This window comes from Mustela nivalis (genome assembly GCF_964662115.1).
Source record: "Mustela nivalis genome assembly, chromosome: 16".
Taxonomy (NCBI): domain Eukaryota; kingdom Metazoa; phylum Chordata; class Mammalia; order Carnivora; family Mustelidae; genus Mustela; species Mustela nivalis.
Window position 1 is genome coordinate 14,586,203 of NC_139035.1, and position 13,899 is coordinate 14,600,101.

General features: G+C 47.9%; 1 protein-coding gene across 5 annotated transcripts in view; it reads right to left on the reverse strand.

Annotated features, from left to right (window-relative positions):
• The window catches only part of PTPN14 (protein tyrosine phosphatase non-receptor type 14), a 174,756-nt gene that overhangs the window by 36,688 nt on the left and 124,169 nt on the right, over positions 1 to 13,899 (reverse strand). For 4 of the 5 annotated variants that reach the window (XM_082701737.1, XM_082701739.1, XM_082701738.1 and 1 more), the window contains 5 exons: positions 11,894 to 11,964; positions 10,987 to 11,074; positions 6,190 to 6,278; positions 3,208 to 3,295; positions 2,337 to 2,419 (listed from right to left, as the gene is read on the reverse strand). In XM_082701737.1, coding sequence (XP_082557863.1) covers positions 2,337 to 2,419; positions 3,208 to 3,295; positions 6,190 to 6,278; positions 10,987 to 11,074; positions 11,894 to 11,964 — 419 coding nt within the window. Of the gene's footprint in view, positions 1 to 2,336; positions 2,420 to 3,207; positions 3,296 to 6,189; positions 6,279 to 10,986; positions 11,075 to 11,513; positions 11,831 to 11,893; positions 11,965 to 13,899 lie in introns of those variants that run through there. The other variant, XM_082701741.1, reaches the window with a different exon arrangement.

The window sequence follows — 13,899 nt, forward strand, 5'->3', positions numbered from 1 at the left end:
TAAAAATTGTATTCTTTGTATCTTTGTGTACGTGTAAAATCTTTCATAATGAAAAACAAGTAGAAAAAATACTTTTTGAAATGCTGCCAGTCAAATGAAATAAAAAATAGGTTAAATATGTTTGAGTAAGACCATATAACGTTCTTCTTAGATTAAGAGAACATCAACTACAAATATTTATCTCATCAGATCCTTTCCAGATTGAGAATGAATTTTTTAATGTAGAGATAAAAATCTGTGGGGACTAAGAGTATTATCAAATTCTGGAGCACTGAAATCAAAGGAGCCTTTGAGAAATGGTCCCAAATTTCAGAGCAACACTTTCCCTAGCGCTCAGTGAAATCATAAAAGGACAAAAACAAACAAAACAGGACCTGTAGAGTTTTCCATAAAGCTAGAATTCTTCAATTTAAAGCACTCTCCTTAGTCTGACAGTTCACCTTTCCTACACTTTTGTATCTTTTCTTTTATGAAGTGATGGAAGCAGTAGAATAATGTCATATGTTTTTTAACAACTGGCCAAATACAATATTATAAGATCTAGATCACAGGCTTTATATATTATTGTAAGACCTGAATTTTTTCTTCTCAAGTCAAGAAATATGGGAACCGCTCCCTGGAGCTATATGCGAAGATGACAAGTAGTAGCAGCTCTGTGAGCAAAAAATAAAAATAAAAATCAGTGGCAGTCTTTTTGAGGTCAGGGTGTGGAGACCTCTAGACAAAGAGGCTGGTAAGAGGACACCAGATTCATAGAACTCCAGGGGGTTATCCCAGACCTTAAAGCAGCCTGCACTGAGATTCTGAATTTATTCTGTATATGGTGTGTGTGTGTGTGTGTGTGTACATATATTAAAGAGTCCTGGTTCTTATCATATAAGAGGTTAGGAACCTCTCAATGCCGGATAGGAATAGGAGAAGAATGATTATTGCAGAACTAGAAAAGAAAACACAATTTCCTCAGTTTTCACCTTAATATAGGATGTTCACTAATATTGGAAGACCACAAGATAAAAATACTCAGAATATTTTATGATAAATCCACTTGCTAAGAAATGGTCAAACCGGAAGACCACAAGAAAATCCACTTCTCGGAACAGTTTTATTTCAATGCACCCTCCAGAAGTCAACCCCAGAATTCCTGTTCGTGTCAAAGACATCCCGACAAAGGAAAGGCCAGAGCAGGGCAGACCCACACGGAAGTGATCTAGAGGGAATCTGGTTGAAAGCAGGGCTAGTGCGCATGCGCGTGTGTACGTTTATGCGCACGCGCTACAGTCCCCAGTCAGGGCCCTTTATTTGCCACTCCCGGGTCGCTGCCCGTCTCAATTTACATTTGCAAACTTCGCCGGCAGACCTGATAACTATCGCCTCTCCTTTCAGCCTCCAACAGTGACCAGTTGCAACGACTGGCTTGAAAGAGCCTCCATCGTGTGGAGAAGAAAGTCTGTCAGGACGGGAGGCTCCGGCTCTAAAGCAGCCGCGGTTTTCAGCAGGAACTGCTCTGGGACAATACTCGCGCGCTCTTGGATGTGTCCACTGGGGGCATGGAAAAGCAGTTCCTCGCTCGCATTCATATCCCCGAACTCTTTGAAACACAATTAAGCACCTTGGGTGCCCCAACTGCCGCATGTTCTCTGCTGAGGAACGTCTTTTGAAGGCAACCAAAATGAAGGCAATGATAGCGTGAGGCCCAGCGACGCCACGTCCAAGGTCAGGTCACGTTTAAGTTCCCGTATCAGACTCCCTTTCCCGTCTTTATTTCCAAATTAGATTTAAAAAACACACATGGACTCGTGACATCTATTAGTGTCTTCCAAGGCTTCCTGTAATTACCCTGGCCTCTCATTTACAGGCAGATGACATGACCCAGGAGCACACGCCGGGTTAGCCAACTGTGTAAGAGAAACAGGGCTGAGGATGACAGAGGCTTCTTTTCTTTCAAGTTGGCTTGCCACTCTGTTACACACTTCTGAACCTACTCTGCATCTGACACGAAGGGGCACCCCGGCAAATTGGGAACGGCTCGGCTCCTCCGAACTCCGAGCTGGAGGACGGAAAGGCACTAATGCGGGCCGACCCATCCAGGTAGTCAAGCTCTCACAGTCAATTTGTGAATTATTTTCTCTCCAGGCACATGCACTACGCCAGACAGTCTTCATCATTAAAGATCTTTCGCTCCTGCCTGGATTCAGCTTATTCCTTTAGCTTCGGCGAGGAGGGAGGGAGGAGGGCGAACGGAAAAAGCGATCTAAGCCATCGACGACTTCCCTAAAGCCGGTGAACTGAACGCGAGCAAGCCACCCGGGGAGGTGCCGGACTCCACGCTTACTTACTCAGTGCAGATTTTGTTTTGTTTGTAAAACTTGTGCCGTGTCGCAAACAACCGAGAAATGTACTTGGCATTTTCAATATCGTCCTTGGGAAAGAAGAGATGGGGAAAAAGTAAATATTTGTTTGACTGTAGATGCGTTTCCCTAAGATTCTCCTGAACAGGGCCACATCCCTTCCTCCCATGAGGCCAAGCGCAAAACAGCACCCTGAGCTGTAAACCCACATGGCGAAATCCTACGGCGCATGTGGCTAGGAAGCCCACCCAAGGGTGCAGACAGTCTGTCAGTTACAGAATCATCTAGGCTCAAGACACTGGGCTTACGCGGATGAGCTGCCGTGTCATCACAGAGTTTCAAACCAACTGCTTTAAAAAGAAAGAAATGGATGAAGACAGAGCCTGGAAGGAACACCGAGCTTCTCTGGACGGCCCTGAGGTGCATGAACAGTCTTGGTTCTCAAGGGGGCGCTCAACAGAAGGTTGAGCTACGTCAGGCCCGGTTGGGCGGCGGTGGGGAAGGAAATCCAGGTCAGCCGGCTAAAGAAAATGCCAGGCAACATCATCCAGGGGGTTCCTGGATGCAGGTTTGTAACTTTGTGGCACACCAGACATGTGATCCACCACAAACACAGCAGGTGGAGGAACCCAAACCCCAGAGTCCAAACTCAGCTTGGAAACCTTGCATTTTGAACAGGAAATTACCACCACTACCCGGAAATGAGTAATGATAGCACTGGGCGAGGGTTAGGCAGTTATCAGTTCGAGAGAATATTTATCCTCTCATGATACGGAGAGCAAGGAAAGAATATTGTGAGGTGAGAAATCAAACAGCAAGCTGCCTGTCCGACCCTGGCTCATATTTCCATTTTGCTCACCGTGTGAAAGAGGGCAGTCTCTTCCTTGTTGATGAGCTCCACTAGAATAGTAGATTTGTTGTGAGTGATGTTCCCGATATCATTCCACCTGGTCAAAAGATAGGCAACTGGGTTTGCCAACGATGTTCCATGCAGCTATGAAATAGCGTAGGAGGGTTGTCTGCTAGTGGGGAGTCTCGTTTGACAAATTATGATTTCACCACAGTTTTGAAAGCTTAACAATCTTTCTCTCCAAGCAAAAGAGGAAATCACACCATGCATTGACTTAACTACCTAAAAATGCTATAAAACATCCATCTAGGTATTGCTGTTCTTAAGGTATGGTTTCCTTCATGACTAATGATGAGGAAAATATTCGAAGATCCTCTGCCTTGTTTTTCACATTTCCAAACTGCAAAGGATTTCCCATGATCCTCATTTTTAATAACAGAGGAGCATATTATTTTAAAGTCATGTGTTTCCAGGAATCAGGCCAAAGAATCCACACAGATTCTGTGTTGCAGCATATGCTACAGATGGATTATGCCACCAAGAAAAAGTGCCCAGGGAATGTTTAATGTGTCTCCATTTTTGTGATGGGTCACACACACACTCACACACACACTTCCTTCCCTTTCCTCAGGAAGACCTTCGCTAAAATGAGACACATGAAATAACCACCAGACAAGGGAAGGTAAGCTATTGGTTCCCATCCCACTTGGAGCCAATTTTCAACCATCTCTTACTACTGCCTACCCTCTCTCTGCGCCCCAGTCTATAATTCCCTGTCCACTGCCTCTTCATGTCAACATTACACTTCCCTATCTTCCTCCTTTAAGACTCATCTCAGAAGTCATCTTCTCCCTCTTCCTCATCCCCAACCACCCACATGGGAGGAAAGAATCTGGTGTAGTCCTCTCTGGGGTACTGCATGGTATAATGATTGTTTACTTCTGTGACTGGATCCCCAACAAAGGCAAACCAGACCACAGGCTCCCTGCCTAGAGAGTCTGCTTTCTTCATCTCTGGCCTCCACGCACTGAGCCACGAACCTGGCATGCTGCATGCAGTAAATGTTTGCTGAAAGAACCAGAAGTCATAATACTGCCTCCCATCTGTACAGAGTATGGGTTCTTCATGAACTCTCTAAGGTAGACAAGGCAGCTTGTTTCTACTTCAGAGAGAGGACAGTTTAGCCACAAATGAGGACAGGACTTAGCCATGTTCACCCTGCACATCGGGGATGCAGGAGTTCTACACCTGGGGCTTCTAGGCTTTCCTCCAGTCCTTCCATTACTCCAGAACCAACTGTGTTCGCAGACATCTGCCGGGGCCATACTCTCTACAGGGGCTCAACACAGCTGTCTGCTGACTTACAATTCCGTCAGATTACATCTACACGGACTCATAGCTATGTTCCTCAGTGAAGGTCTCTAGAGACAAGAGATAGTCGTTTTCCTCAGGCTCCGTTCCTTCAAATCACCTGCCAAAACTCTGGATCCACTCCTCACTCCACAGCGTGACTCTACCTGGGGGTCTTCTTACCATGACACTATGGTAGAAATAAATTCCCATCCTGTAGGGGTTTTTAAGATAAGTGCTAAAGAGGTCTGGAAGCAGTTCTTAAGGAACTGAACCAAACCATGAGTGGTTTATCGACAGCAAAGTTTCAGAAGGCTATTTTCTTCTATTTAACCCCTGTAGCTGGAAGGCAAGACCTGTCTACTTTTCCAGCCTCAAGGAGAAAATGAAGCATTGACTGAGAACCACGTGAGACAAAATGCCTGGACAGCTTGAAGTGGGCATAAAAATGTAAAGTTACAACTCTGCGCAATTTATGTATTTCATTTGATTACTTTATAATTTGTTGTAGGTATATGGACCTGAGGGAGTATGTCCAAAAGAAAGTAAGTTTACTCTGCAGCCACAAAGCTCTCTCTCCCCACTCCTGCCTTAATAAGGTCTCCATGCAAAGAGTAAGAGAAAATCAGTGGACAAAAATAGTATCAGGGTGGAGACCTAGCAGGGGAAAGAACCAATTAGGAAGCTTTTGGGGGGGGGGGTTGCAAAATAACCTGCATCAACTATTTATCCAGAGGGTACACAGCTGGGCAAGATCCACTTCCAGAAGGTGGATTTGGCTTTGCCTCTAAGAGCTGTCTTTGATTATCTGCACTAGGTGCACAGCTCTGCCTATCAGATGCACACACAAGAAAGCTATTCTTCTACTAAACAGTCGGCCATACTGCCCTTGTAAATGAAAGCAAGCACACAGTTTTTGAGATCGTTGACACCACGGTGACAACTATGGGCACCCATCCAAGCAAGCTCATTGACACATAAGAGAGGAGACACTCTGCCAAATCCCTATACCGGTTCTTGCCTCTTCAGCGGAGAAGAGGGTTTAAAATGCGAAATAATGCCCATCACCCAATTATCCCTTCCCATGAATGAATGAATAGAAAAGTAAAATACAAAATAAAAGTATCAGCCCTTTAATTTGTGATAACAAATTCATTGCTTTTAAAATGTATTTTCACAAATATAAAATATTCTATTTTTGATATAAAATGAGTCTTCACTCCTCTAGCACGTGTGGTTAGGCAGAGGGTGATGGAAAATGCAAAGAAGCCAGTCGGGATTGCACGGATAACACGGACAAAGGTAACCAGCAGGACTGACTAGACAGCAGGCTTCCAACCAGACTCACAGTTTTGTGCCATTCTTCTGGCTCAGCAGGGTTCAGTAGCACCTTTCCTGGAGTCAAGTGGGAAGAAAGAGCTTCCTCCATCCCCCAACCCCCAAACAGGCCTCTAGGAAAAGTGAGATGCATTTCTCGGTAACTGCTCAAATCTCACAGAAGGCTGATCTTATCTGAGTTGAGAAAAGCTCAACTCTGACCCATAGTCTAGCTCTTAACTCACTGGGATCCCTGTGATCTTCGGTGGACTTTTCTAGAGTCCCTCAAGGGGAAAAAGGAAAAAGAGACAAATAAGAGACTACCTGTATATTACTGCTTGTCTTCCGATTCTGTTTCTCACAAAAATCCCCATGAAGAAAATGCCGAGGTGCACACTGTTTCCATGATTGTCCTGCAACAGATCAACAGAAGAGCAGTATGACCAAACAGATGACCAGGGGTCCCGCAAAGCCAAGCCCCTGGGCTGCAGCACCTCTCCGCCGGGGGGCGTCACACCCCGTTTTCCTGCCCGTGGACGAATGAACCAGACAGCATCAGGTCAACGGGCAACTCAGCCCTGAAGTGACTCAGCCTGCTGCACAGCCCAGCGCACCGTACACACACATATATATTGTTTTCTTTTACCTCAAATTGTCACATTTTTCCTGTTCAAGAGAGAATTTCAGGATTTTCTCAGATCTGTTGGCAGTTAAGAGTTTCTCTTTCATGAACATCTATGAATACCTTTTTCACTTTGGTTTTTTTAAATCAAAATGGCACACGTCCATAGTTTGAATATGTATGCACATCACATGCATGTGATTACATGTGCCCTCGGTTTGCGGGACCCAGTGGATCCTTTGGAGCCTGTTAAAAGAAGCCAACAGCAGACCCAGCCCCACCATTTCCTCTCCCCAGAGACACCGACTTCCACTGCTTAACGCCCTTGTTGGTGTCTATTTGCATCCACGGTGCTTGGTGTTTCTTTTTTTTTTCTTAAAGATTTTATTTATTTATTCGACAGAGAGAAAGAGAGAGAGATCACAAGCAGCCAGAGAGGCAGGCAGAGAAAGAAGAAGCAGGCTCCCTGCTGAGCAGAGAGCCTGATGTGGGGCTCGATCCCAGGACCCTGAGACCATGACCTGAGTCAAAGGCAGAGGCTTAACCCACTGAACCACCTAGGCACCCCTGCTTGGTCTTTTAATTTACAACCTCATGGTCCTCAGTCCTGGGATCCTTTCTCGAATTTCCTCTCTTCTTCTTTTGGAACACCCATTATTCAGATGTTGGACATCTGGGCCCAGCTTCTAATCTTATCTCCCACCTCCCACATTCCCTACTTTGTTTTTTGGTGAGATTTTATCTTGTAACCTATTACCTCTCCCATTTCTGATATCATATTTTTAATTTCTGAGAGATCTTTTTTTTTTTTTGAATGTTCCTTTTTTTTTTTTAAGATTTTGTTTATTTTTTTGTCAGAGAGAGAGAGAGAGAGAGAGAGCACAAGCAGCAGGAGGGGCAGAGGAAGAAGGAGAAGCAGGTTCCCTGCTGAGAAGAGAGCCCAATGCGGGACTGGAACCCAGGATCCTGGGATCATGACCTTAGCCAAAGGCAGAGAGTTAACTGACTGAGCCACCCAGGTGCCCCTGAATGTTCTTTTTTTTTTTTTTTAAAGATTTGATTTATTTATTTGACATAGAAAGAGAGATCACAAGTAGGCAGAGAGGCAGGCAGAGAGAGAGGGGGAAGCAGGCTCCCTGCTGAGCAGTCAGCCCGATGCGACCCTGAGATCATGACCTGAGCCGAAGGCAAAGGCTTTAACCCACTGAGCCACCCAGGCACCCCTGAATGTTCCTTTTTAAAAGCAATCTATTCCTTTAAGGAGGAGAGAGATTTTTGTCTTTTTATCTGGGAGACTCTGAGGTAAATTCTCGGGAGAACGGGAGTTCTCCACCTTGCAGAGTCTCTGCACCTTCTAGGCTGCTTCGCTCCCTTTGCCCCGGTCTCTGTCATTCCTTGGGGGCCTGAAGGGTGATGCTCAGCCCTCTATTCATGCTACGGATCGGGACGCTCAGCACTGGCTGGGAGCTCCCTGAGCACAGGAGGGGCGTGAGGACAGCAGAGCTGCGGGGCAGTCTGCTGGGCCCTGGGCTGAGGAAGCCCAGATGACTCGTCTTCACTCTGGTGTCCTGGTCCAGTCAGGTGTTTCCACCTCCTGCCTGGGGGAGCACAGCCTGCTGCCCGTGTGCCTGCGAGGAGAGCGGGGACAAGGCTCGCCATCCAGGGAGTAAACTGTCCCTCGGCCCCCGCTTTTACCGGGGACATCCTCTTTGTGGAGTGAGCAGAGGGGCGTGCACAACTGGGCCCAAGATGGAAAAGAAGGATGTCTGTGTTCCCCAGAACACCTGATCCCATGCGAGACACAAAGACGGCAGTGTCCCTCTGCAGGGACCTCTTCTCAACCCACTCAGCAAAGTGCGCATTAGAACAGGGCTGTGCGAACAGGGACAGAGAGAGGGCTGGACCACTGCTGGAGGCAAAGCAGAGAGAGGGTCAGGAGACAAGACGTGCGAAGGAAAACAAGTGCCTTGGGAGTCAGGAGAAGTTACAAGTAAATCATACTGTAGAAAAATATGTGCGAGGGGGCGCCTGGGTGGCTCAGTTGTTAAGCATTTGCCTTCAGCTCAGGTTGTGATCCCAGGGACCTGGGATCGAGCCCTGCATCAGGCTCCTTGCTCAGCAGAGAGCCTGCTTCTCCCTCTCCCACTCTCCCGCTCTTCTCTTGCTGTCTCTGTCTCTGTCAAACAAATAAATAAAATATTTAAAATTGTATATATATAAAATTATTACACATATATGTATATAATATGCATTATATAATATATAATTATACACACACATACACACACACACATATATAAAGAAGCCAGGTAAAGTGGAGATGGGAAAGAAAATTCTGTGGAAATCCTTCCGGGGCACTTTGCCCTTAGATGGCTGGGTGCAGCAGTCTGCTGGTGATGGGACCGCGGGAGGAGTTCCCCAGGGCCAGGCAATGGCAAAAGCACAGGACGGATGCTCAGGCACTGTGTCTGTCAGAACTTAAAGGCTCCGAGTCAAACTCAGCGAAGGATGGAGGCTCCAAACACAAGCAGCCTCCCAGTGTCCATGGGCTCCGACAACATAGGAGCGACGGAGGCGACTGCCCTCCTCGGTGCGGAGGGGGAGGGGCGGGCCTGCCAGGGAGTGGACTGGTCCTCCTTCCACCTTGAAAAATTCTGAAGAACCATTCAGGGAAAAGCCCACACTACGTGGAAATGTTCTTCCTTATGATACATCCACAGCAAGCTCCTTTGCTTCATTAAGTTGGTCAAGAAGGACCCGCACTAACCCAGAGGGGCTCCATCACTCCTCAGTCTGCCCCTCAACCCTCCCTGCCTGCAGGAGCGCAGATCTCAGAGCTGACCACGGTCCCACCCCAACTGGCCCTGCTGCCCCGCCCACCATCCTCGGGTCTCTGGGAGTCACGTGGTCTGGAGGCGGTCCCCTGAGTCATGAACACATACGTGGGCAAAAAGACAACGCTGGCTACGTCACACTCCCTGGCAGTGAGTCAGCAGTGCCTGTCCGCCCACTCAGACCAAGGTACAGTATCCCCCTTGTGCTCTTCCCACTGAAGAACATACCAGAAAGTGCATCAGAAACAAGCATAGTGGGTTTCGACACTACTTCCACTGCCCCAACTTCCCACAGCACAGAAATCCTGAAAACAGCACAAGTAAATGAGCCCAACAACTAAACCCCCAACTTCCTGGGATGGACAAGGAACCTTGGGATGGGTTTTCTGGAAGTGAAGAAAAGTTTACCCTGATTTTTCAATGACCCAAAATATCATGACTATATATGGGCTGCTGAAATGTAAGTGGGATGCAGATGGCTTCATAAGGCATTACTGCAATGAAAATGGATTACAACCCTATGAAGGGCAGCCATTAGAGAAGCAAAAGAAAATTAAACAAATCTAAAAGAGAGTCATTTAGCCCTTTCCGCAAGCTGCGGCCACCCTGCTCGTTCTACTTGATGCGCATGGGCAGCTCTCATCAAGGCAAATTGCAAACGTGCAGCAGAGGGGGAACAGAACACTTATAAAACAGCCAGCGGAGCCACTTTGGAGGGAAATGTTTGTGCTAAAATCGCACCATCACCCAAATGGCTGAAATGTGCCAGTTGCTTTAGGTTTCTGATAAAACTCTGACTTTTGTGAAGTTGGTCAGTAGAGAGAAGAAAATGAGTTTAGATTATGGGCTCAGCTCTATAAATGACCAAGCACCATGACCCCCACCCCCAACCACACCCACTTCAGGAGGTGGATTTGTTGCAAAAGATGTACTGTGCTGAAACAGTTTCCTAGGCACAGTTTCCAGAAGATTCTGAAGGGGATTCCAGAAGATTCCACAAGGCAGGCTCTATGGAGCTCGAGAAATAAAGTGTGATTGCATATAAGAAATTGTTTCTTTCTGCCTCACAAGCAATTATCCCCGTATTAGCTCAAATGAGAGAAAAGAGAATAAGCAGGTAAAACCAGGGGTCAGGGTCTTTATATTAAGGCATTTGCTTGTCCTGTTGCAAAACTGCCGGTGACTGTATAAATTCACAGTGCTGGATGGGCTGGTGTTTGGGACTCACTCAGATGGTGTTTCACCAACAAGCTATTCTGCCCAAGACCATGGAAAACTTCAAAATCTCTTAGTTAAGAAAAAGTGTTTGTGGGACACCTGGGTGGCTCAGTTGTTAAAGGCTTTGCCTTGGGCTCAGGTCACAAACCCAGGGTCATGAGATCGAGCCCTGCATCAGGCTCCTTGCTCGGCAGGCTCCTTGCTTCTCCTTCTGCCTCCTACTCCCCCTGCTTATGCTCTCTCTCTCGGAGACAAAAAAAGTCTTAGAAAAAAAGAAAGAAAAATTGTTTGCATTCTAAAGTAATTTGGATTTGCCAACTAATGCCACGTAGTGACCAGGAAGCCAGGTGGTTCTGGCCTGCTGCCTGTCATTGCCAGCTCTCCGACCGCTGCACCATTGTGAGAAAGCTGAAGAACGAATGAGCCAGGGTCTGCTGGGTCTGCTACCTTCACAGAGAAGATCTCCTGTCCAAATCCATCCAAACGTTCCACTTCGTTGATGTACATGAGCTCAGCTTCTGCAGGCAGGATTCCGCTAAAATCACAACAGCATCAAAGAAGGAAATGGTTAGGGACAACAAAGGCAGGAGAAGGTCCTACCCTCCTGATGGCGAATTCCAGAGCTGTGGTTTAGCTCTAGTTCCGGGAAGAGCAAGCATCACCCAACTGTGAGGACAGGCTGCATTACTCAGTAATTCATTAACATAATCCCCACCGGCCTTTACTCAACGGGGAATAATCAGAGGAAGGTAAAGTGTTTAATTAAGAGCCACAGCCCTATAAACACTAATTATTCCTGACATCTCCGTGAATAAAGCTGCGTGCTTTAAAAAAATAATTTAAAAAAAAAGTTATTTTTCTCCCACCTGGGGGGAAAAACCTCCACTGTTAAGAAAAAAAGGGGTTAAAAGGAAAAAGTTTAGGAGGATGCTATTTGGGGAGCTCAGTGGTCAAGATGAGACAGCCTGAGACACCTGCATAGGTCCTCTGCGGTCTGAAGGGGGCCTGTTTGTTCTCCATTGGTCCCAGAACGATGCTCTCCCTCTTGACCTTGACTTTCCCACCCAAAGCCCCTCTTCAGGTCTTCACACAGCTCAAGCGGCTCCCCAGCTATGGCAACAGAGCTTCAGGAAGGTCAGAGAGGCGAATTCTCCACGTGTGCGTGAGCTTGCTCGTGGTCAAGCAGAAAAGGAAAAAAAGGAAAAAAGAGGAAGAAAAAAGAGAACAGGAGAAAGGGGCGGGAGGGCAACCGGCAGAGTTTTTGGATCTACCGGCGTGGGGGAGATACGGGGCGGGGCAGGGGGCTGACTCAGCCAGGGGCCATGCTGGGAGCCATTGCCTCGGCCAGCCTTACCTGTGGGCTTTGTGTTCCTGGGCTACCTTCTGTGTGAGCTCCTCCAGAACCGCCTCTTCCAGGGCCAAATCCTATCGACACAGAAGCAGTTAGGGCCATTTACTATTGTGCGTATAAACCTTAGGTGCTCTCTCCTCCAGAACACGTTCCTGAGTAGCCTCCCTTCCTCCATCTCCCCTGTGCTCCTTCAAGTCCAAGGCTGTCCACTGTAGGACGAGGGTCCACAGTTATTTCTGTAACAGGGCTCTCCACAGCAACCTAGGCTCTCAGCTTATGACTAACATGCCTATTTCAAGGCACGGTTTCTGTCGCTGCCTACATTCTGCAGGGTCCGAGAGGAGTGCTTTTTTCATTTACCTTCTGCCCTGTCTGCCCCTCAGACTCACTTTTATTGATATTTCTTTGTCAGTACTCATGTGGTTTTTTAAAAAATTTATTTATTAGAGAGAGAGAGAGAGAGAGAGCGCGAGAGCAGGGGGAGGGGCAGAGGGAGAGAGAGAATCTCAAGCAGACTCCCCGCTAAGCGTGGAGCCTGACATAGGCCTTAATCCAAGGACCCCAAGATTATGACCTGAACTGAAATCAATAGTCAGACACTCAATCAACTGAGCCACTCAGGCACCCCAGTACTTGCATTTTAACAATCAGGGCACAGGCACATGAATTTCCAACCCCATTACCCTTTCAAAGGCTGAGTCTAGAAGGGGCCTGTGTCCCGCCTTTTCTGACTACCACCTTAGCATCCGTGAGCTAATTCAGAGCTACCTGAAGGCAGAGAAGGCTCATTCGGATGTTACTCGACAGCCTTGGGAGCAGAGGAGGCCATGCGGGCTGAAACTAGGGAGTTCTGTAAGGTCACAGTGCGTAGCTGAGCAGCTGCTTTCTCAGCCACCTGACTCCAGGCCTCTGGGACCCCTGGTGTGCTGGCTCCCAAGCGCTGAGAGCCAACCGCCTACGCCTCTCCCCCACACCCCTTCAGTGACAGCGGGAGCACATCAGGGATTGTTAAACATAACACTGTCTAGGATGGAGAGATGATCTGAAGGCAAAATCCAAGACAGGGAGACCAGAGCAAACAGGCCCTGGGACCCTGACAGAGCTCCTCGCACCGCTGGTGGTAACTTGGGGGGGCTCAAGCCAAGGGCCAGCTGCCTCGGATCCTCTGGGGAAGCAGCTTTCTTGCGCCCTGCCCCAGGCGGATGAGCACTGCGGAGGACACCGATATGCACCATTTCCCTCTGAGCTCCAGACGGGCGGTCAGAAGGGGCTCTGAGCAATGTGTCCTGCTGAAGCCTTCTGAGGCTCATCGTAAACTTTGGGGGTGGGGGGCTGGGGGGACAGTACCCCCCCAAAAGTCTACCTCAAAACTGCAATAAAGAGCCCATCACAAATCAGGAAAACATGAAAAATCAGGTTCTCCTAAAGCTGGGAAACGAGGGTGTGACTACATGCTGGAAATCCTACAGGTGGTCCCGAGCAACCTCAGAGAAGGTGCAGGAACTCCTGGCCGCTCTGAGTCTCCATGCATTAACGGATGAATGTGCTGCTTCCTGTTCAGCCATCTGCTGACAGGACTCAAGCCCGTGGGAGGGGACACGCTCAGTTCTATGTCAGGGAACAACAAGGACCGCGTAGCCTAGAAATGGAGTCGCGTGCGCAGCACCCCCAGCTATGGAGCGGAGGTGATAACCCGCTACTAATTTTGAAAAGCTAATGAAAGATATGTGGCCATAGAAGAAAATAAAAACAGGTAAGCGAAGATCGGAAAGTGCTCCATGAAACCTCAGCTTCCCACTTTTAGAGAAGAGAAAGTCCCAAAGTGCCCCTCTGGTGTGTACACGATTCGAGCGCCTCCGTCTGCGCCCCGGGCCCCCGTGAGGTATGTGCCCCCGCCGCAGAGGACGCGCGCAGGAACGGCCGAGTGCGTGCCTGTACACAGCCGCACACCTGTGGAGGGCCCTGGGTACTTAACTTTGTTCTTTTCTCTGCTGCAGAAATGCCATTTG